The 24,250-nt window shown below is 41.7% G+C and overlaps 1 protein-coding gene across 1 annotated transcript in view; it reads left to right on the plus strand.

Moving 5' to 3' along the window:
- LOC115093843 (potassium voltage-gated channel subfamily H member 8-like) overlaps positions 1-24,250 on the plus strand; it is a 783,142-nt gene that overhangs the window by 307,883 nt on the left and 451,009 nt on the right. The window contains exon 3 of the mRNA XM_029606179.1: positions 16,735-16,868. Within this exon, the coding sequence (XP_029462039.1) occupies positions 16,735-16,868 (134 nt within the window). The remainder of the gene's footprint in view (positions 1-16,734; positions 16,869-24,250) is intronic.

Genomic DNA, 24,250 nt, shown 5'->3' on the forward strand with positions numbered 1-24,250 from the left:
GCTCCAATGCCATAGGTTCCAGGTGATTTTTGACTTGCCTCTTACTTTTTTGAGCCAGGAGTCCTCTGAGCTTGTCCAATGCTTTCTTGAATTCTATTACTGTTTCTGCCTCTACCTTCCCCTCAGGAGGCCATTCCAAGCAAACATTTCCTTTTCCATGAAATAATATTTCCTGATGCTGCTCCTGCATCTGCACTCCTGGAGGCTAACACCATAACCTCTTGTTCTGGAGGATTCTTTTCCCTGAAAAATGTTTGCATTTTGTGCATTATTAATACCTTTGAGGTATATGAATGTCTTTATCATATCCCCCATCTCACCTCTTCTCCAGGGAATGCATATAGGGTTCTTAAGTCTCATTTCATAGAATGTTTGTGGTAGACCCCACACTATTTTGGTAGTTTTCTCTGGGCCTTCTCTACCCTGTTTATATCCATATTGAGTAGGAATGTGCATTCATTAGAAACACAATTTCATTCATTTTCATTTGTTTCACTTTTAAAATGGGGTACCTTGCAGCAAACAAACAAAATGAAAACAGATCAAAACATAGGCCCCCTCCTAGCCCCTCCCTCATCCCCCCAGTGATCCTTGGCCAGCACCATTTTCTTGTACAAAAGAAATGGATAATGGTGCTGGCCTTAATCTGCTGGCACCATTTACAATTGTAATCCAACGGAGCAGGTTAGAAGTAACAGGATTACTTCTACCCTGTGAAGAAAGAAGATTTGGGGTACAAAGATCCAGGAAGGCTGGGAGAGGACAGAGAGAGAGTCCCAGGAAAATTTTTTGTTTTGTTTTGTTTTGGGTTTTTTTGCAGTGGAGTGGCTCAAAATTTTTATCGTTTTGTTTTTCATTTCTTTTTTCATTTTTTGTTTTCAAATAAAATAAAACACAAAAGCAAAATGAAAAGCAAAGCAAATCAAAAAAATGCAGGAGCATATCCCTAATTTGAAGATACAGTCTTCAAAACTGGACACAATATTCACAAAAGACTTCTACAAGAGGCATTATCACTTCTCGTCTTCTACTGGATATACCTTTCCCTATGCACCCCAGCATCGTTCTGACTCTAGCCTCTGCCTTAGCACACTATTTTGGTACCTTGAGATCATCAGATACAATCACCACAAGATTTCCCTTCTGAGTAGTGCACTTCAGTATCTACCTATAGCTCTAAAGAAAAGGATAGAACATAAGAACATAAGAAATTGCCATGCTGGGTCAGACCAAGGGTCCATCAAGCCCAGCATCCTGTTTCCAACAGAGGCCAAACCAGGTCACAAGAACCTGGCAGTTACCCAAACACTAAGAAGATCCCATGCTACTGATGCAATTAATAGCAATCGCTATTCCCTAAGTCAACTTGATTAATAGCAGTTAATGGACTTCTCCTCCAAGAACTTATCCAAACCTTTTTTGAACCCAGCTACACTAATTGCACTAACCACATCCTCTGGCAACAAATTCCAGAGCTTTATTGTACGTTGAGTGAAAAAGAATTTTCTCTAATTAGTCTTAAATGTGCTACTTGCTAACTTCATGGAATGCCCCCTAGTCCTTCTATTATTCGAAACTGTAAATAACCGAGTCACATCTACTCGTTCAAGACCTCTCATGATCTTAAAGACCTCTATCATATCCCCCCTCAGCCGTCTCTTCTCCAAGCTGAACAGCCCTAACCTCTTTAGCCTTTCCTCATAGAGGAGCTGTTCCATCCCCTTTATCATTTTGGTTGCCCTTCTCTGTACCTTCTCCATTGCAATTATATCTTTTTTGAGATGCGGCGACCAGAATTGTACCCAGTATTCAAGGTGCGGTCTCACCATGGAGCAATATAGAGGCATTATGACATTTTCCCTTTTATTAACCATTCCCTTCCTAATAATTCCTAACATTCTATTTGCTTTTTTGACTGCTGCAGCACACTGAGCCGACGATTTTAAAGTATTATCCACTATGATGTCTAGATCTTTTTCCTGGGTGGTAGCTCCTAATATGAAACCTAACATCGTGTAACTACAGCAAGGGTTATTTTTCCCTATATGCAACACCTTGCACTTGTCCACATTAAATTTCATCTGCCATTTGGATGCCCAATCTTCCAGTCTTACAAGGTCCTCCTGTAATGTATCACAGTCCGCTGTGATTTAACTACTCTGAATAATTTTGTATCATCCGCAAATTTGATAATCTCACTCATTGTATTCCTTTCCAGATCATTTATATATATATATATATATATATATATTGAAAAGCACCGGTCCAAGTATAGATCCCTGAGGCACTCCACTGTTTACCCTTTTCCACTGAGAAAATTGACCATTTAATCCTACTCTCTGTTTCCTGTCTTTTAACCAGTTTGTAATCCACAAAAGGACATCGCCTCCTATCCCATGACTTTTTAGTTTTCCTAGAAGCCTCTCATGAGCGACTTTGTCAAACGCCTTCTGAAAATCCAAATACACTACATCTACCGGTTCACCTTTATCCACATGTTTATTAACCCCTTCAAAAAAATGAAGCAGATTTGTTAGACAAGACTTCCCTTGGGTAAATCCATGTTGACTGTGTTCCATTAAACCATGTCTTTCTATATGCTCTACGATTTTGATCTTGAGAATAGTTTCCACTATTTTTCCCAGCACTGAAGTCAGGCTCACTGGTCTATAGTTACCCAGATCGCCCCTGGAGCCTTTTTTAAATATTGGGGTTACATTGGCCACCTTCTAGTCTTCAGGTACAATGGATGATTTTAATGATAGGTTACAAATTTTAACTAATAGATCAGAAATTTCATTTTTTAGTTCCTTCAGTACCCTAGGATGCATACCTTCCGGTCCAGGTGATTTGCTACTCTTTAGTTTATCAATCTGGCCTACTACATCTTCCAGGTTCACAGTGATTTCGTTCAGTTTGTCTGACTCATCACCCCTGAAAACCATCTCCTGAACTGGTATCTCCCCAACATCCTCATTAGTAAACACTGAAGCAAAGAATTCATTTAGTCTTTCTGCAATGGCCTTATCTTCCCTAAGAGCCTCTTTAACCCCTCGGTCATCTAATAGTCCAACCGACTCCCTCACAGGTTTCTTGCTTCGGATATATATTAAAAACCTTTTATTATCAGTTTTTGCCTCTATTGCCAACTTAATTTCAAATTCTCTCTTCGCCTGTCTTATCAATGTTTTACACTTAACTTGACAATGCTTATGTTTTATCCTATTTTCTTCAGATGGATCCTTCTTCCAATTTTTGAAGGATTTTTTTTGGCTAAAATAGCCTCTTTCACCTCACCTTTTAACCATGACAGTAATCATTTTGCCTTCCTTCCACCTTTCTTAATGTGTAGAATACATATGGACTGCGCCTCTAGGATTGTATTTTTAAACAATGTCCAAGCCTGTTGAACACTTTTAACCTTTGCAGCTGCACCTTTCAGTTTTTTTTAACTATTTTCCTCATTTTATCAAATTTTCCCTTTTGAAAGTTTAGTGTTAGAGCTGCAGTTAGAGCTGCTTCTAGGTGTCTCTAATATTCAACATCAATGTATTCTCGGGTGAAAAAGATATCCTACTTTTGCACTAGGATGCTCCTCGGTAAAGCATCGTTTATTCATATTAGTTCCTGGAGAGGCTTCTTCTCTGCAGTCCACAGCCTGCTTCCTAATTTAATTACTATTTCCAATTTGTTCGACATTTCCAGACTTCTAGCCTCATTTATTAAAGGAAAGCAGATTATTCAGTTATTCAACATGTGCAGGTTGCTTTATCTTTGTATATTTTAAATTATGCTAACACTGCCTGCCTGACAGGGAAAGTGGTCTCATTCTGTTTAGTTCCAGTCTTTCTTCCCCTTTACAGTTTAGGGCATGTTTCTGAGGTAATGCTGTAGAATACAGATAAGCAAATCCAGCTGTTTCAGAATTAGGCATGATTGAAGAACATACGGTGCCATGTCCGCTGCTCAAAATATGTAGATATCTGAATATAGCTGTGGCTGACTTCCATTCAAAAGACCTAGTGCTTGAATGGGTTCCATAACTTTCCATGAGGCAGTTCTGTATATTTCAAACACTGAACTAAAAATGTCATGAAGTCCTATTTTTTTAATATTTAAATATTTATAGACCACAGTATCCACAGTTATATATAGGGGTAGATTTTTAAAAGTTGCACGCGGGCGTACATGTGTGCACACTACCAGGCACGCACATATGTATGCCCAATTTTATAACATGTGCGCGCATGTTATAAAATCCGGGGTCGGCGCGTGCAAGGGGGTGCACAATTGTGCACCTTGTGCGCGCCAAGCCACGCTGTCTTCCCCGTTCCTTCCCAGGCTGCTTCCCTCCCCCCTCTAAGTATATCCACTAGGGCTGACTCGATGCACCTGATGAAATCTCTCCTGAAAATAGGCTATGGTTAGGAGTCCAGGGGCCGTGAGCCTATAAAAAGAATGAGAGGTATTAAGATAAGGAACACAAGGTCCCTCCCTTAGCATACCCAGAGCGTGGGAGAAGTTCTCCCTGTAATTTATATCTTTTGATGTGGGCATCCGTTAAATATGACGGACGGAGTGGGGTTCGCTACCGGCCTTCCAGGTAATATAGGTGTTCCATATTTTTTCGAAACTGTGAAGTCGATCATTTCGTATAGTGGTTAACTTTCCCATGAGGAATATTTTATCTAATCTACCTAGGATCTGACTCATAGAAGGTGTATCAGCTCCACGCCACCACAGGGCAAGCTTGCATTTGACAGCAGTGAATACCTGATGGACCCATCGCCGAGTATAAGTGTCCCCCTCCTCAATACGGGTATATAGAAGGGAAACTTTAGGGTCTCTGGGCACCATAATATGAGTAACCTGATGAATAAAATCAATAGTTGCCTCCCACAGACTCGTAACATGCGGGCACCCCCACCACATGTGAAGATAAGTTCCTTCCTGACCACAACCTTTCCAACACGTACCATCCATTCCCTTAAACATTTTACTTAGTTTAGCTGGAGTGAGGTACCAGCGGTACATAACCTTGTACCCATTCCCTTTTAGAGCTGAGGATACTGAGCTCCTGCTCACGACACTCCATTGTCCAAAGTCGTCCCTAAATCCTTCTCCCAAGCCCTTTGAAATGCTGCTCTGCCCCCAGTCATCTCCTTTATTAGGGTGAGGATTTTGGTAATGGGTTTTTTAACTCCAGCCAATTGAGAACACTAATTTTCCAATAGGGATTTCCCCTTACCTAATTCTAGCCCCACGTGGGCCGTAATAAAATAGTGGTGGACCTGGTGATATGCGAATATGTCAGAATCTGGTAGTTGGTAAACATGTTATAATTCAGAAAAAGATAAACTGGCCAAGATTTTACACAGTGAGGAGAAGTAAATATTAAAAAGCATGGCTAAGAGGGCCAAACCTTGTGGCTCTCCCATTTTTAAAAGTACAGGAAAAGGTTTTTCAAATATGATGTAAATCAGTTTAACACTCAACCTGAGATCCCCATGCTTTCAATGCAGCAGAAATATCAAGAAGTACCAAGCATCATAGCCATGTTGAAAAACATCCAGACTTGAAAGCAGTAGGGTCTCAGTGCTAAGCCCAGATCAAAAGCCAAATTGGAAACAATCAAAAATATTATTGATGTCAAGAAAATCTTGTATCTGTTTGACAAACTTCTCCAGTAATTTGGAAACAAAGGGCAAAGAGGATATGGGTTGGTAAGTTGAAAGAACTGCAGGATCTAGAGAAGGTTTCTTAAGAATAGGACGCATAGTAGCTAACTTGAGTAGGGCAGGCATTCGGCCAGCAGACAAAGAGGCATTAATAAGCATAGCCAGAGAATCAGCAACATCCAGACAAATAGCTTTCATAATTACTGTTGGACAAATATTAATAGGACCGATGGAATTATTCAGTGAGCTAATCAGATGATATGCTTTGTCTGAAGATACACTAACAAAACTATTAAATGGATTCCTGATGAAAAGAATATGATTCCTGCATACCAAACTGTAAAATAGAATTAGTAAGTTAATATTAGTGTTATTAGATGAATGATTTCAACTATTTTCATACAGAGCTCATTTTTTATCAAAAACAAAGAAGCCAATATTCAGCATCATTTGTCCGGCTATATTTGGAAGTAGCTGGACAAATGGTGGGATTTGAAAATCTCTACTCGCTGACTGACCCCAAGCTAACTCGGGGGTGGGACAGAGGCATTCTCGGGTAGAGTCAGTTATCTAGTTAAGGGGGTCATTTATCAAAGTGCTATATGGCGTTTTCGAATGCGTTAAGGCATTTTCGCATGCGAAAAGCACCTTTAATGCATGTAAGAACGCCTTTATCGCATACAAAAACACCATAATGCATGGTGTGATGCAAATTAGGAAAGGGGGAGGAGTTTGGGGTGGGATTTCTGGCCAAGTGGGCCAGCTTTGCAGTTTGCAAAGCCATATCACACAGCTTTAATGTGGATTTTAACTACACCTTTTTCATTTGCGTTAAGCTGTGCGATATGGCTTTATCGCACCCACCAAGATACTCAAGGTGAGGTTTAAGTCTTAGTGTAGGGGTTAGGGGCCACTTTGACATTCAGAGTGCAACGTACGAACAGAACAGTGCTCTCTTGTGAAGATTTGATGACCTTCGGAGTGAGGAAACTCACCCAAAGATGAGATTTGTGCAATGTTCTCTCAACCTAACTTGATGGACTCTCTGATGGACTCTCTGAATGTCAAAGTGGCCCCTAACCCCTATACTAATACCTAAACCTCACCTCAACTAGCTATGTGGGCCTCCTATAGAGATATAAATACCTACTTAGTATGAGGGCCTTATAGTTAGTCTCTCTCTCCCTCCTTCCCCCTCTCCCCCCCCCCCCCCCAGTGGATATAGGTAGGAAATACAACAATTCTGGCACTTAGTGCGAAAAAGTTATTACAGTTTGCGCTAATACCTATGTGAAGCACTAAGATAGCACACTTTGCGATAAATAGCCTATTACTATAAACACCCCTTTTCCTATCGCATGCAATATTTAGTGCATTTTGATAAATCCAAGCCTAAATTAGCTGTAAAAACGCTGATTTTTAGCATTATCTGGCTAATAAATCCAGATAACTTTAGAACAGCTGAAGAGCTGTTCTAAAGTTATCTAAAGAAACTTATCTGGCAAATTTTCAGATAGCTGGGGATATTCAGTGGTGTGCCTGTGCTGCTGAATATCCCTGCAAAGTTAACTGGATAAGTTTACGAGCCAGTCAGTGGCTGAATATGGACTTTCAAATGACTAGGCCCATCACCTGAGGTTCGCGCCACAGCTGGTACTTGAGTCAGGGCCACGCCGCGCGCGTGCCCTTAGGCATCAGGAGAACATGCATCAGGCATCAGGAGAACATGCGTCTAGCGTCTAGCCGGTCCGGGAACGCCGGAGGAGGTCGGCAAGATGACCCCTTGGCAGCCAAACTTCCATCAACCAAAGAGGGAGTTGCAAAAGAGGTAAGGTGGGTGGAGTGGAGACTTCGGGCAGTGATGGTCGCAACAGTTTTACCAATTAGTCCACCAGTTTGCCCAGTCTATCTTATCCAGACCTCTCAGGTTCTTCAGCCTGCACTCCCCCCATTTTACCCAGACCTCTCACCCAGTCATATTAGGTCTAAAAAGAGAATTCTGCAGACTTGTACCTCATCGAGAGCAGAAGTAAATATACATGGCTAACAGCCCACCTTATGCTGCAGCTGCCAGATTTAAAATACAGATTTACGCATGTAAATGTTGGCCCCTCCCCAGAATGCTTCTGATACATCTTGACTCCACCCCTTTTACTTGCACATTTGGTTGCTCATGTATGCACATATATGCACATAATAGGGCTGTTTTAAAATACGAGTCGTTTTCACTTGTCCCAGATACTCATGTATATGGGCCTTTTAACATGACCAACTCTTAAAATTCACCTCTAAGAGTTCTGCCTTACAACCCTTACGGGCAGATTTTAAATGCCCTGCTCGCGTAAATCCGGCCGGATTTACGCGAGCAGGGCCCTCGCGCGCTGGCGCGCCTATTTTGCATAGGCCGCCAGCGCACGCAGAGCCCCGGGACACGCGTAAGTCCCGGGGCTTTTTTAAGGGGGCGTGTCAGGGGCATGTCGGGGGCGTCGCCAAACGACGCGGCGTTTCGGGGGGGGTGACGCGGCGTTTGGGGGGCAGGCCCGGGGGCGTGGTTTCGGCCCAGGGGCGTTCCAGGGGCGTTACCGCGCCCTCCGGAACAGCCCCTGGGTCCGTTCTTAGTGAGCCAGCAGCCCGCTGGCGCGCGTGGATTTACGTCTGCCTCCGGCAGGCGTAAATCCATGGATAAAGGTAGGGGGGGGGGGTTTAGATAGGGCCGGGGTGGGTGGGTTAGGTAGGGGAAGGGAGGGGGAAGGTGAGGGGAGGGCGAAAGAAAGTTCCCTCCGAGGCCGCTCCGATTTCGGAGCGGTCTCGGAGGGAACGGAGGCAGGCTGCGCGGCTCGGCGCGCACAGGCTGCCCAAAATCGGCAGCCTTGCGCATGCCGATCCCGGATTTTATAAGATACGCGTGGCTACGCGCATATCTTATAAAATCCAGCGTACTTTTGTTTGCGCCTGGTGCGCGAACAAAACTACGCGATCGCGCTACTTTTTAAAATCTACCCCTTAGCTTCAGCCCTGCTTGTTGATAAAGAAGTAAGTTTGCTTACTGTAAATGGGGTAGACAGGATACATTTAGCCATATTTAATACTCACCCATTTCCCTGGAAAGTCACCACAGTGCAGGAAAACTCAATGTACATATCTGTACTGAGAACCATATGGAGGAGTTGGAACTATAAGTGACGGAGGCCCAGAAGAAAGTGGATTATTTAGAGCGGAGACTGCAATTAACTGATGAAAAGATTGATGACATGGGGAACAGGGAAGACGGAAGAATATACGCATAGTGGGCCTCCCTGAGAATATGGAAGATATAAATACGGTCTCTTTCTTTTCTAGTTGGATACCAGAAGTGTTGGGCCTGGATGTTAAGGAAATTAGAGAGATCACATAGGGCCTTGGCTCCCCCTCCAGGCCTGGGCAGAAGACCCAGAGCGATAATAGTGCAGTATCACCACTATATAGATAAAGTAAACATCCTGGACAAAGCCCGTACTGTGTAATCGGTTATCTATCAGCAGAAACATATCTTCTTTTTGCGGACTTCTCTCAACTCATGCAAAAAATGAGCCTGTTTTGGGGAGGTAAAGAAACAACTTCGCCAGCAGGGTCTAACATATGTGTTTCTTTATCTTGCTCAACTGAAATTTCAGACCCATAACCGCAACCACATGTTTGAGTCAGTAGAGGAGGTACGGCAGTTTCTGGCTGTCATGGATCTTGCCCCTTGCTAAACATGGGGCATATGTCCGCCTGTGCTGAAAACACAGAACATTGCAGGAAATGGCAGATGTCGGTTAACATTATTTTGTGGTACTATTGTGGGAAAAGGGCTGGTACTTGAGACAGGGGCAGCATAGCCTAGGATCTGACTTATGCATCCTTGGCAGAAGTCTCAAGGGTGATTTCTGTTTTTTGGGTTTTTTTTAAGTTAATTTTGATGGACATTTTTTTGAGGGGGGGACATTTTGATCCTCTGGAAGATTTGGAGCAGCAAGTTGATGAGTCGCAAAGATTTGGACTTGAGTTTGAGAAGGCAAATGGAATATTTCTCACAGATAATTTAGTTAATGGGGGCCTGGAATTAGTGGATTTCATACAGAGTGATGGTGGACACAGCGGTCACATGGAACACAGGGTTTGAACTGCTTACCTGGTGAGGGTGGGGGGAAGGTGGGTGGGAGTGCAGGGGATTTTCTATCTGCTTGGGAGGGGTTATGGTACATGCACTGTATTCAGACACTGGACAGTGTAAACCAGTGTTCTGCTTTTGTGTTTACGTTTTCTTTGGCAATGTGTACCTATTGGAAATCATTCAATAAACATATTTAAACATAAAAATGCAGAGAAGCGGAGGTATGGGCAACACTCATTTTGGCCAGTCTCGGTTAAAGCAGAGGCATGGACTGAACTCTGTGTTTTCACAGCTGAAATACCCAGTTATTTGCATAAATTTCGGTCACCTTTACCAGAGGATCGTTTGCTTTTTCTTTTTTTCTTTTTGGTTTTTCTTAAGGGGGGGGGGGGGGGTTTTCTGTGGGTCGCTGAACTGCAAATGTTTGTATTTTTTAAGTTGGTATTGTGTGTCTATGCTCAATGTGTAGAATTCATTGCCTGGGCCTGGCAAGAGCTCCCCCTGGTGGTTGACTCCAAGGATCCTGGTGATGGGATGTTGGTTTGTTAATAGCTTATTAAAGATGTTATTTTTTAATGTTAGGGAAATGCTGGGTATGAGGAAAGATGGATGTTGTGGGGAAGGGTACATGTTGAGGGGTTGGGAGGGCTGAGGGATGGGGTGGGGGAGGATGGGTAGTCTGCTGGGGATCAGGTGGGAAAGGTAGGAGGAAAAAAAGAGTAGGGGGTTTCCCTAAGTTTGTTAGTTTTGGGAGAAATTGGGGAAGGGGGGAGAGAAAAAGGGCACCTTAAAACTTCAGGGCAGATTAAGAGAAATAATATTGTTTTTGTGCACATACTTGTTATTTCTATTCTGGGCCATATTCAGGATGTTTATTCTTGTTGAAAGATGTCGGTTAACGAACATGTGGTATCCTTGAATGTAAGGGATGCCCCTTACATTCAAGTAAAGAGAGCGGGAGTTTTGCAATTCTTCTAAAAACAGAAAGCAGGGGTGGCATTCTTACAGAAGACACATATGTCAAAGGCGGAACATGATAAATTACGCAGCGGATGGGTAGGGCAAGTTTTCTCCACCTCCTATAACTCAAAGAGCCAGAGGATGTTTATTCTTATCCAGAAAGAGCCTACCTCTTCGAATACACAGATCATTGTGCCATCCAAAGGAGAAGTATGGAAGTATGATCAACCCATTATACTCTCAAATGTTTATGGCCCTGATACTGGGGAGACACAAGCTAAGATCTGAGTATGCAGTTGGAGAAGTTTGGCATGAGTGGTTTATATGTGAGAGGAGACTGGATCATATACCTTGTCAATAAAATTGACAGGCGAACCCTAATGTGGGAAGAATAGAGGGTGCAACTAGAATACATCATCTAATATTATGTCATGTTTTAAAAGATGTCTGGAGGGAATGTAATCCATCTAGTTGGGATTATACATTTTATTCACCTAGATATGTCATGCAGCAGGATACACAACTCGTGATTGTGGCATTTTATCATCTACTTTATCAGATCACCATGCAATTGCAATTACAATTGGGACAGCATCTCAATCTCACTCTTTCAGACCCTGGCGGCTGAATATCTCAATGCTAAGGAAGGAGGTTTCAAAAGCTGGTGACACCGGTTATAGAGTAATATTGTGAAATGAATTCCATGATGGAGTGTAATCCTACGCATGGTGAGAGGCTTTTAAGTGTGTGCTGAGGTGGTGAATAATATCATATGCAAGCCACCTGAAGGCAGAAAGAGAGGCTAAAATAACTGGAGGTGCTTATTAAGACTTTGGAACAAAAACATAAGATTGGGGGTTCTTTGCTAGTACTTTAATGACTGAGTCTGGCTAGAGATAAACTGATGACATTACAGATTGCTAATATAGAACAATCTCTGACATTTATGAGACAAACATATTATGAGCAGGGCAATAGGACTAGTGCCTTATTGGCTAGAGCAGTAAAAGAATGAATAGACAATACATTGGTGTATGGGCTGCGGGCTCCTGATGCTACAATTAATTATCTACCATCACATATAAATGAAATATTTGCTCATCATTTTAAGGAGCTACATAATTCCCATTCAGAACGCACACAAGAAGAGGTAACAGATTTTGTCAATTCTTCGGCCTCCCAAAACTGTCAGATGAAGATGTGGCATCCCTTGTACATCCTATTACAGCTGAAGTGGTTAGAGCTATTAAACCTTTGGTATCGGAGAAGAACAAAGATCCAGATGGTTTTCCCATTGGATTCTATAATTTTTTTGCAGATGTACTGGTGCAAGGACTAAGTCATTTACACAACTATTTATAGTCTCCAGGTACCCAGATGGGATGTCTTACTGAAGCGCTATTGATATTAATACATAAAAAAATTTGAAGGATCCCTTTGAGTGGGTGTCCTATCAATTGATATCGTTGATAAATATGGATGTAAAAATTTTAGCATAAATTTTACAATTAAGGATAAAAGATATGGTACTCGAATTAATAGATAAAGACCAGACTAGGTTTATAAAAGGTAGATTATCTACACATAATACCAGACGGTTGTTTAATCTCTTTCACCTGGCTTCAGCCCAAAGAAGGTCCGGTGCTATCATTTCATTAGATGCGGACAAGGCCTTTGCCATATCTCATGGCAATATTTGTGCCTGATGCTTCAAAAATGGGAATTTCTGGTGTGTATATTGCTTGACTTAGGGCCTTGTATGCTAACCCTTCAGCTCGTGTTATATCTAATGATGTGTTATCAGCTACATTTGCGATTAAAAGAGGCACCCGGCAGGGCTGCCCTATTTCCCCAATTATATTTGATTTGGCAATAGAACCCTTGGCTGGGAAATTGATAAGACAACGCAGCAGATACTATCATAATCTTGCTGGGCAGACTGGATGGACCATTTGATCCTTTTCAGCCATAATTTCTACATTTCTATGTTTCTGTTTTTGATGCAATTAATGAATCAATTCCTGAGTTTATGGCGGTATTACAACGTTATAGTTCCTTATTGATTTTGATATAATTTCTGGATGGAGTGATGTCCCTTTATTTATTTATTTATTTAATTATTTAAAATCTTTTCTATACCGTCGCTAAGTTATATACCATCGCAACGGTTTACATGTAGGCACATATTTAATGTAGGTAAAAGTGTACTATAGTACATTCTAACAGGTGCCGTCAAAGGTTCGGTTACAATATATCATTAGACAAAATAATTTTTAGAGAAGTGGGTCATGACCGAATGTACTGAGAGGGGGTCATTTTCAAAGGAGTTACGCATGTAAATGTGACATACTATCGTAGCAATTTTCAAAAGCTATTTACTCGAGTAAAGTGCACTTACTTGAGTAAATCCTATGGACAATTCAATGGCATATATTGTAGCAATTTTGAAAAGCCCACTTACTTGAGTAAAGTGTATTTACTCGAGCAAAAACCAGTTTTGCTCAAGTAAATGCTTTTGAAAATCTGGCCCAAAGTACTTTTACGGGTAAATTTATCATACATAGTGTTATCAATATGCTAGTTGTGATGTGGGGTTCATAGACTACTCTACTGTATTGTCCTAAGTACTGTGTGTCGGTGCTTATCTGCTTATTCCTGAATAATTTCTATTCTCCCGTCTCCTTGTAAAATGCCTGTTTAAAAAGCCATGTTTTTAAACTTTTCTTAAATGCCTTGAGATCACTTTGTAGCCTGATCTCTGGAGGCATTGTGTTCCATATTGTGGGTCTTGCTAATGATAAGGCCCTTTCCCTCACTTGGGTTAGTCTTGCTGTTTTAACTGAAGGGATGGTTAGGAGTGCTTTGTTTGCTGATCGAAGATTTGCACTTGCATACTCAACCAATCATACACCATTTACAAAGACTTGGCTGTGCTTATTAATTTCAATTCATAGAAGCCTTGATGACTGACATTACTGCTGACAAGTTTCAAACTTGTGCTAATTCAACCCTTTTTGTGTCTGTTACCAAGCATCCAATATCTGTGTAATTAACAACATGCCAAACTGCTGATGTTGAGGTCATTTTAACATACATAAGCTCAAATACTTGGAAGAACGACAGGGACTTTCTCAAGAAAATATAAAAAAGAAGGCTGAGGAGGGGGCAAGATAGTCGCATGAGTGCTCCATGCCATCGGATGCTCTCCGGTGTTTTTCCTTCATTTGTTTTCTTCAATTGAATTACCCCGCCAAGCCTGAGCCTTTGCCTGGACAGCTTTCCATTGACGGATTTGTGGTTCCTGCATGCGGGGAAGAAACCTGAATTGCCGTGACCGCTGGTGGAACAATGAATTTGGCTGAAATGACATGCACTGATTCTAAATGGGAAATGTTTCAACCAGTGTCAGTTTCTGAGCTTACCTAGATTATTGCTGGCTTGAATGAGTCCTCTTCTAGTTAAAACCTTGTCCCATTACAGCTTTAAAAGTTGTGATTGCTCCTGTACTAACAATCCCCTAGATTTATCAAATTGCTATAAATCTTGTGGAAATAGAGAGAGAGAGAGCACCTCTATATAGAGACAATATGACATGCTATATATATATATATATATATATAGATATATAAACACCTCTGTAAGAGGGGGCACTTTTCCACTTGGTGGGTGGTGGTTTTGCATACACAGAGGAATTAACTGCAAATTTGATATGCCTGATGAATTTCTATCATTTGAATCAATGAAAGGTACCAACAAGAGGAGTGGATTTGTACAAATGCAGTAGAGATTGCTGTTAATTCCTCTGCCTGTGTATGCAAACACACCCCCCCCCCCCAACCTGTCCTGGGTTGAAAGTGCCCCCCTCTTACAGTGATATGTATATAGCATGTCTTCTCTCTCCCTCTTTATCAGGTAGAATGCACAGAAAAAGTGTAGTTATTTCTGACATTAAATCCTGTGACAGTGTACGTTACTCTACCACATTCTGTGCTAGCAGACCCCTATTTCCATTAACACCTCCCACTTGCATACTAAATGTAAAATGTGCATACTAATGTGTGTTGTGATATTTATCACACGTGTTAGGGCCCTAATGCATTTTGATGAATGACCCAGAAAGCTTGTAAATTTTTCACTAAATGAAGGGATTTTACCTGACGTCTAAAACTTACTTCAGAATGCCTTTTATTAAAAGTCAAGAAAAAACCCTCTCTGGATCCTTATTGTTTTTTGAGCTATTGAAGAATCACCTCCATACCGTTTATAGCTAAAATAAAAGGGATTGTTGTTTTTGAAGCAATTACATGATTCTATGGAAGATTTTCCAATATTAGATTAATTTCAATTTGTCTTTCAGAACTTGCTGAATACCAAATTATTATTGATATCAACTGTGGACCATATTTGATGAGGTTTTGATGCTGGTCAGAGATTTAATTTTACTAGATATTTCCATGGTGTTCAATACAGTGAGCCATGAAATTTTATAAAACTATTTAAGAAGTTTGGATTTGCTGGCAAGGCATTACCCTGGTTTACATCATATTTGACTTATCACCAACAAAAAATTCATATGGCATCTGGAACATCTTTATGGCACATGACTGAGACTAGGGTTTGCAGAATTTGGCATTATCTGCTCCCTGTTTAATATATATATTTACCCCGCTATGTCGTGCCCTATTTTGCATTGGTGTGATGTGATGTAGATGACATTCAGTTATTCTTTCCAGTATCTGCTTTAAGGACAGAAACCTTTCAGTTTCTTTCTTTATATCTTTCCACTATAAATGCATGGTTGTCATATAATAGATTGTCACTGAATATCTCAAAGACTAGGATTATGATCTTGGAAAATTTCTCTGATGCTGATAAACCAAACCATCATCTTTTTGTTTTTGCGGGCTGTGAAATCATCTGCTCAGGATGAGTCTTGGAATCATTCTTGACTCCAAGCTCACAATGTATCCACAAATAAATGCAGTAACCAGAACCACCTTTTTTAAAGTTAAAAATGCTCTGCCATCTTAAACATGCACTTGAGCCTTGAGACTTTCAAACTGTTTTGCAAGGGCTAACCCTGACTGGGATGGACTATTGTAATTCCCTTTTCATAGGACTTCCACAATATGTGCTGCATGTTTTACAAGTGCCACAAAAGTCTGTTGCTCGTAATTTTAACAGGTATAGGGACAAGATAACTTATTATACCAGTTCTCTGTGAACTTCATTGGCTTCTGATTGAGGCCAGAATAAAATACAAGGTGACAACTATTATTAATAAACTATTGGACAAAGATGATGTTCCATGAATTGTGCACTCTTGAAATTTTCTATCCCTGCACGCACATTATGCTCCTCTCAGTCACATTTCTTAGCTGTCCCTTCTTTTAGGTTGGCAAAATTAGAATCACGTGACCTTCAGTCGCAGTTTCAGTACTCTGGAACAGCCTTCCATAAACTATCTGATTCACATAATGCAATAACATTTTTTAAAAGATGTTAAAATGTTTTTTATTTTAATCAGTTTTTAACTCAGCTCCTTAATATGTAGGTTGATTTCTTTCATTTGTTTTTATATGTTTTTTACATTGTTTATTGTTACATTAATTGTTGCTTTTACTATTAACTTTGATATTTATTCTGATTCTTACTTAATGTTTGTTCTGTTAATTTATAGTATTTTCTATTGTATGCTTATAATACTGTAAACTTCTTTGAACTTTGTCAAAAGCAGTATACAAATTAATTAAATAAAAATAAATTAATAAATTGTATGGACCTAGTGAGGCCCTACACCTCCATATTGTGCATTCACCATTCAGATTGTACAGGTATATGTCAGAGGTCTATTGTATATTCTTTCAACAGCCCGATTCTTGGAAATAGGCTTTGTTGTTTCTAAAAGTCTCCTTTTATCCATTGATCACCTTGTGTGTTTCTCTTTCCTCTCTCTGGCAGCCGATGATTTGGAAATCTACACAGACACCAGACCCCCGGGGTTCAATGCCAACAGAAGACGAAGCAGGGCCGTCCTCTATCACCTCTCTGGGCACCTCCAGAAACAGGACAAGAGCAAACTCAAACTAAACAATGTATGTATAAACTGGTACCAAACGCCTACTAAAAACCTGAATGTGACCCAAAAACAGCCTTGGAAATCTTTGATTCTGACGGCTTTCAATCCTTTAATGGCATGGAGATTGGTTGAACTATAGTTCAGTGTGTTGTGCTTGTGTACTATCTCTATAATGAACAAAAAACTGGAGAAATTGTGACACGATTAATCTCAAAAATCACAATAAAGTCACAAATATACTATGGTACTTTTCAAATAGGTATACCCTCATTTATGGGCTAATGCACACTTCCGCCTACCGGCGTTTTTTGCTTTTAGGTACAACTGCCAATTTGGCTGCCCATTTAATATACGATCACAGGGTTACCAAGATTTTTTAGAAAAGACCATTTTTTACGCCGCTGCTTGTCTTTGAGAAAATAAATATTTCATGAAAAAAAAAATTTTCTTTTTTTACCACCCTTTGGAACTTTTTTTCTTTTTTTCTTTTTTTCAGAAAAGTCTCTTTTCTAACGTTTTTTTCGTTGAAAAGAATAAATCCACTTATCTTTTCAGTGGACAAGCAGTAGTCCCGAAAGCTCAACTGCACGCCGCTTTGTCAAAGACAAGCAGCGGCGTAAAAAATGGTCTTTTCTAAAAAATCTTGGTAACCCTGTGATCGTATATTAAATGGGCAGCCAAATTGGCAGTTGTACCTAAAAGCAAAAAACGCCGGTAGGCGGAAGTGTGCATTAGCCCATAAATGAGGGTATACCTATTTGAAAAGTACCATAGTATATTTGTGACTTTATTGTGATTTTTGTGTACTATCTGTAGCAATGGTTCTAAACCTTTTTCATACATTGGCACATCCGACACTGGATTTAATATGAACTAAAAAAAATTTCACTTGATAGATATTAATGCCTGACTATGATTACCAGCTCTGTAACCAATCCTTGTTTGTTTGTATGTTGAGTTATAACTATGAATGTCGCTTTGTAAACCGTTGTGATCTATACATGGAACGACGGCATATAAAATGTCTAAATAAATAAATACTTTGTCACAGCGCACCATCTCCTTCCCGTCTTCTTCCCCCCTCTTCCACATCATCATGTTCCCTTCCCTTCAGCATCCTCATCATCACCTTCCTTTCCCTCTGCCCCACATCATCCTTGTATCCTCAATTCCCCTTCCCTCCCTCCTGGCATCATCACATCCCCACATTGGTTCCAAACACCCTCCCCCTCCCACTTCCTGAGATTGCTTTCAATAATCAACATTTCTTACCTGCTGCCTCCTCCTCTGCACCTTCCCTCTTAAGTCGGAATCACATGGACCCCTTAGTCTTGTGAGACCTACCATGATTCTAACTTCAGAGGAAAACTGGCAGAGGAGATTGCAGCAGCAGGTAAAACATGTTTGCTAACTCTCGGCAGCAGGAGGCTATAGTGTAGGGAGAGGGGAAGATTTTGCCATCGCTTCTGGCAGCTGTGGCTCACCTCCAACTTTTCTCTGTCAAGCAACGCAAATTTCACAGCCCACATGAGGTTCTCTTGTGGCATGCTAGTGTGCTGTGGCATAGCATTCGGGAACTTGTCATCTACATATTAGACTCTGGCATATTCGGAGAGCTTATACTGTTACTTTCAATGAAGCCACATAGCTTAATCATACAAAACTGTATAATTTGTGAATTATGGTGTAATTTTGTGCTATTAACATTTCACGCAGTGCAGGAATTCAGAAAGGGCTGATTCTGGAACTGTCAATCTGCAACACATTCAGATGGCCTATTATTAATCACTGTGACCAGACTGACCTTACTAATGACACTTTGATGAAAATGTGTTTAATTCTATGTAATCCCAGAGACACCAAACATGCCAAGCTCATATAATGTCATTCAGGCATTATTTAAGTTAGGACTCAGTTGTAATAGATACATGCATTCAATTTAGCAACTATTAAGAAGAAATGAGCACCACATACACTATGTTTTCACATGAATGCTGTACAGTAGTGGACTATCCAGGACTTCTAAAACTGCAATTAATGCACATAAATGTTCAATGCATTTTTTCTGGGACTGTTTAAACGTGCAAATGCACCTATTTATTTATTTTAAAATCTCATATATATGGCTACTCATTACATCACAGTGGTTTACAGGATGCCATACACATTATCATAACTGTGTCAGCATTGAAGCATATAAAACCAATACAAAAACATATCATAATGTACAAAATAAAACATAAACTATAACATTACTTGAGCAGCCTTTCTTTACTGTGAAGTTATATTGTCAACTGCAAATTCCTTAGCATACAGCCAGGTCTTTATACTTTTTTTAAAGATCTTTATGTCGCCCTGTATTCTGAGATATTCTGGCACAAGGCCAGGCTGGAGATTGAGAGGGCTCTGTCTTTCACTTCACCAATATGTGCCTACCAGTTGGAACTTCCAATATGCCCTTATTTTGTAATCACAATATTCTGGAAGGAGTATAAATACACAATATTGCTCCCACCCAAGGGGTGTTGATAATATTTATCAATTTATGTATTAGAACTAATATCTTAAAAAAATGTCTAGCATGCTCCAGTGAAATGCAGATGGTTTAGAGACAGGTGAACAAATAGAGGAAAGGATGAGAAATAAAACCTTTTTTGAGTTTTTTGAAGCCTTTGGTTGACCTGTCAGTTCATTTGATAACTTCAAGGATAGATTTAGATTAAAATGCAGAGCTTCACTGGGATCCTTACTAAGGAATGTGGCCTAGTGGCTAGGTCATACATTGTAGAGTAGAGGAATGTACTATCTATATCATAGCACCTGAATTGGAGTCTGCTGCAATAGTTTATTTTCTGCTTGCATATTAGGAAGTGACCCTAATGTCTATGTAGATTTTTGAGTTTGAAGATGAGGGAGAAGGAACTTTTTCCTTTCAATTTCCTTAAGTCTGTATAGTACAGGCTCAAAGCCATTTATCAAAATACGTTAGGGCGTTATCGTGCACATTAGGTCCCTAACACCCATGATAACACTGTAATGCACGCAATAAATACTGCATCGCAAAATGCTTATGCAAATTAAACATTAGTATTCAAGTGGGAGGAGTTTGGGCGAAGTAAATGGAAATGAGGGTCCGTTAACGTGGCGTGCATTAAAGTAATGCACACTATCGCGGGATTTAACACCGGAAATAACTACACCTTTTTTCTGTGCGTTATGCCTGCGTTAGCTGTGCGCTACCAGCCAAAACAGTATTTATCACAAATGCCGGTTCAGGAGGGAGAGGGAAAGAAAGCTTCTGTGGAGGCTCACTTATATTTGAACATTTTATACCAATGAAAGAGGGAGTTATTATGAACTCGAGGTGAGGTTTTTGGGGTGGGGTGGGTTTTGGGGGGCAGTTTTACATGCATAGTCATACGTACGAACAGCACAGTTACCATCAGTGAAGATTTAATGTGATTTGGAGTAATGAAAGGTGAAAGAAGAGTAGATTTGTACCATGCTCTTGCTACCTGGCTTGATGCACTCGCTACCTAGCTGCAATCAAGCTTGTAGAAGAGTAGTTGATAATATCTCTCTCTTTTTGTTTTTTGTTTTTGTTTTTTTGCTGGGAGGAAGTTTTTACCCATCCTTCTCACAAGGAGAGTGATCAGAGTGAAGATCTGATTTTTACAAGTCATCTAAATGCCCCTCAGTCCAAGGGATTTTGTTGCCATTCCCAGCAATTGGTTGAAGGAGTAGATACCCATCTAGGTACTATTGTTGCGATCCCCCCTGCTGCTGCGCTACAGGAGGTCTCTTACCTTCCTCCAGAGGCCGCCTTGAAGCCAGGGCCTCGCCTGTGTTCCATCCGGGACTTGTTCCAGGGCCTGAGAGGCCTAGCTGTGCCTGTGGCTTGCATGCCTCAGTGTTTGGACTTCCTGTTGGGCGACGCCCTTCCCTAGGGGCTGGCCCGCAGCTCTCTACCCTAGTTATAGGACCAGCGGTGGGCGGTCCTGGCAAGCCCCTCCCAGGGAGTTGCCTTCTACCTCCAGTATTTAAGGACTGTCTGTTCATTTGCACCCAGCCTTTGGATTGTGCATTACAGTTGTCTGTAACCTAGCCGATCCAGGTCCTCAATGTTTCCTGATGTCTGCCTTGACGTGTGCCTAGTTGTTTGTTCCTGTGCCTGCCAGCCGTAAGGACTTCGGATGTGAGTATCCCAGCATCGGAGTTCCGGTTCGCCTGGAGTTTCCCTGCACCCTCCTTCTCAGCGTGGTCCGCGACCAGCCTCCCTGGGCTGTGTAGGGCGCGTCTGGGACAGGGTGGTCCGCGACTCAGTCCCACGGGTGGGCTGAGTAGGGCGCCCTGATGGACAGTGCCATGTTTCCGTCCAGCCTTGTCTACAGTGTCTGCTTCAGCCCTTGCCCGGATGTCTTCCTGCCTCAGCCTTGACCTATGTCCTTGTCTGGTTCCTGAGCCTTCTGTCCTGTTGGGCCCTGGAGTGGCCAACAGGAGGGATTCGTCCCACGGGCTCTTGAGCTTCTGCCAGCTGAGGGGGCTTCGGATGTGAGTATCCCAGCATCGGAGTTCCTGCTCGCCTGGACCTTTCCTGTGTCTCGCTTCAGCCCTTGTCCAGATGTCTCAGTCTTGCTTCAGCCTGCTTCTGCCCCGTCTGATGTCTTCCGTTTAAGGACTCTGTCTGCCCTCGCCTCTGTCCGGCCTGCTGCCCATTGCCGTTCCCTGCGGCAGGTCCGAAAGGGCCGGGAACAGTCGGAGGACCGTTCATTAGTCAACTTCCCCGTGTTGGCTACCATGGGCATGCAGGTCCGGCTGAGGGTCGGACTCCCTGCTTCTGTTCCTGCCTGCCTGGCTCACCATGCCTGCTCAGCTCACCTCCCACGGTGTGGCCTTGGGCTCCTCCTGGGGTCCTGCCGTGGCCCAAGGGCTCACCACCCGCCCAAGACGACCGTGCCCGCGCGCGCTCGTAACAACTATACCTGGGAGGAGAGAGGAGGAACAGAGATATCATTTGGGTGCTCACTAGAGGTGTGAATCGTGTGATCGATCGTCTTAACGATCGATTTTGGCTGGGGGGGAGGGAAATCTTATCTTCGTGGTTTTTTTTTTTTTTTTTAAATCGTTAAAAATCGTAAATCGGGGGAGGGCGGGAAAACCGGCACACCAAAAAAACCCTAAAACCCACCCCAAACCTTTAAAACAAATCCCCCACCCTCCTGAACCCCCCCCCCCCCCAAAATGTTTTAAATTACCTGGGGTCCAGTGGGGGGGTCCCGACGCAATCTCCCTCTCTCTCTGGCCACGGCTGCGTTGAGAAATGGTGCCGGTGGCCCTTTGCCCTTATCATGTGACAGGGCAAAGGTAGCACCGGCGCCATTTTGGTTCCTGGCTCCCGACGTCACGCGTGCAGGAGATCACCCCCGGACCCCCGCTGGACCCCCAGGGACTTTTGGCCAGCTTGGGGGGGGCCTCCTGACCCCCACAAGACTTGCCAAAAGTCCAGCGGGTGTCCGGGAGTGACCTCCTGCACGCGGGCCGTATTGCCAATCTTCAAAATGGCGCTGGCGCTACCTTTGCCCTCACTATGTCATACGGGCGACCATCGCCATCTCTGCCATCATTTCTATGTTTCTATAGAGAAACAGATAAGTATGAAAGGAAAGAAGGGTGAAGCTTGCTGGGCAGACTGGATGGGCCGATTGGTCTTCTTCTGCCGTCATTTCTATGTTTCTTCTCCAAGCTGAACAGCCCTAACCTCTTTAGTCTTTCCTCATAGGGGAGCTGTTCCATCTCCTTTATCATTTTGGTCACCCTTCTCTGTACCTTCTCCATCATAATAATATCTTTTTTGAGATGCAGCAACCAGAATTGCACACAGTACTCAAGGAGTGGTCTAACTGTGGAGCAATACAGAGGAATTATGACATTTTCCATTTTATTTACCATACCCTTCCTAATAATTCCTAACATTCTGAACTCTTATGTTAAAATGGCCTCTCCAATTCTTCTTAGTGGGTCTCCTCAGTGAACTCTTATTGGGCGCTTACATCAGCATCATGGGGGATGTAGCCACTTCTCTCCTTGGTGGTTCTTAAAGGCATCCTAGATTATTATCATGGTGTGGGAGAATCAAGGAAATTAGTTAAAGTGGTTTTGGATTCAACGGTTTTGTTCACACCTTCCTGAATACAATTTAACTTTATACAAATAATAAAGGTTCACAGCTTTTATTATGCCCCAGTACATCTACAGTTTCTTTCACTATTAATGTTGGTACTCTCACCCAATTTATCATGCACTGCAGCACAGCTTAAACTTGTATTTTAATCTCATATCAGCTCTGTGGGTGGTGGCAGACTTGGTCTTGTGTTGTTATTTCAGCATTTGCACACTTGGCAATAGCCTGACATAAAAAGTATTATGCAGTAGAGCATTGACAGCTACAGTATACGGTATGCTTGCATTATGCACCTAATTGGCCATGGTTTTTATAGTGACTGGTAGGAATGTCAAATATTTCTCTTGCTAAAAAAAAAAAAATGTATGTCTCATATACAGTATTATTTCTACATCGATTATAATTATTTTGTAATTAGTGGAAGTACCCATCAAAAATGATGGGGGCAGAACACCTTCTGTGCAGCTAGCCTCACTCCCCTGAAAGCAGACACAGACAGTATGCATACTTTTAACACCCTTACTCTGCCAGATACAAAACCTGCAGTCGCACAGTGCAGACACATTTACTCCATTTCTCCGTTACAATGCTTGTATTTTCAGCCATTGCACCACTGCTTCCAGAATACGCTGGTGTACAATGTGCTTACTTCCACCCTGTTCTCCATAACAGCAGGCAAACTTTTACCCCATTTCTTCCAAACAGTGCATATGCTCTTACCCTGTTTCTATATGTGTACTCTGATTCTCTGTAGCTGTACATGTACCTTTACCTCGTTTCTTTATCACCATGTATGTACTTTCACCCGGTTTCTCTGTAGCAACGCACACACTTTCTCTCTGCAGAGTGGACCATCAGGAAACACACAAAGTAATAAAATTCATTTTAAGTGACTTTATCCCTAATTTACATTCTTGATGAGCAATTCTGGGTAAGATTGAGAGAGAAAAGTCAAAGCAATTGAAATCAGTCACCACATGTCCCAAAAAGTGATGGGGAATATGTTTTTGAGCATGACACACACAGCGTCATGCATTTAGTAAATTATAGAGAGAGAGAAAGGGTTCCTGGTTTTATGATCTCATATTTGTTTTCATTTCAGTTTCGAGAGTATGTATTTTAAATATTATCAAATCAGAAAAATCTCATTCCATCAATACTCTAAAAATTTCACTCATGTAAATAAGACTGGCTGTTGCATCCAAAATTGCTAGTCT

Source organism: Rhinatrema bivittatum, chromosome 6 (genome assembly GCF_901001135.1).
Source record: "Rhinatrema bivittatum chromosome 6, aRhiBiv1.1, whole genome shotgun sequence".
Lineage (NCBI taxonomy): Eukaryota > Metazoa > Chordata > Amphibia > Gymnophiona > Rhinatrematidae > Rhinatrema > Rhinatrema bivittatum.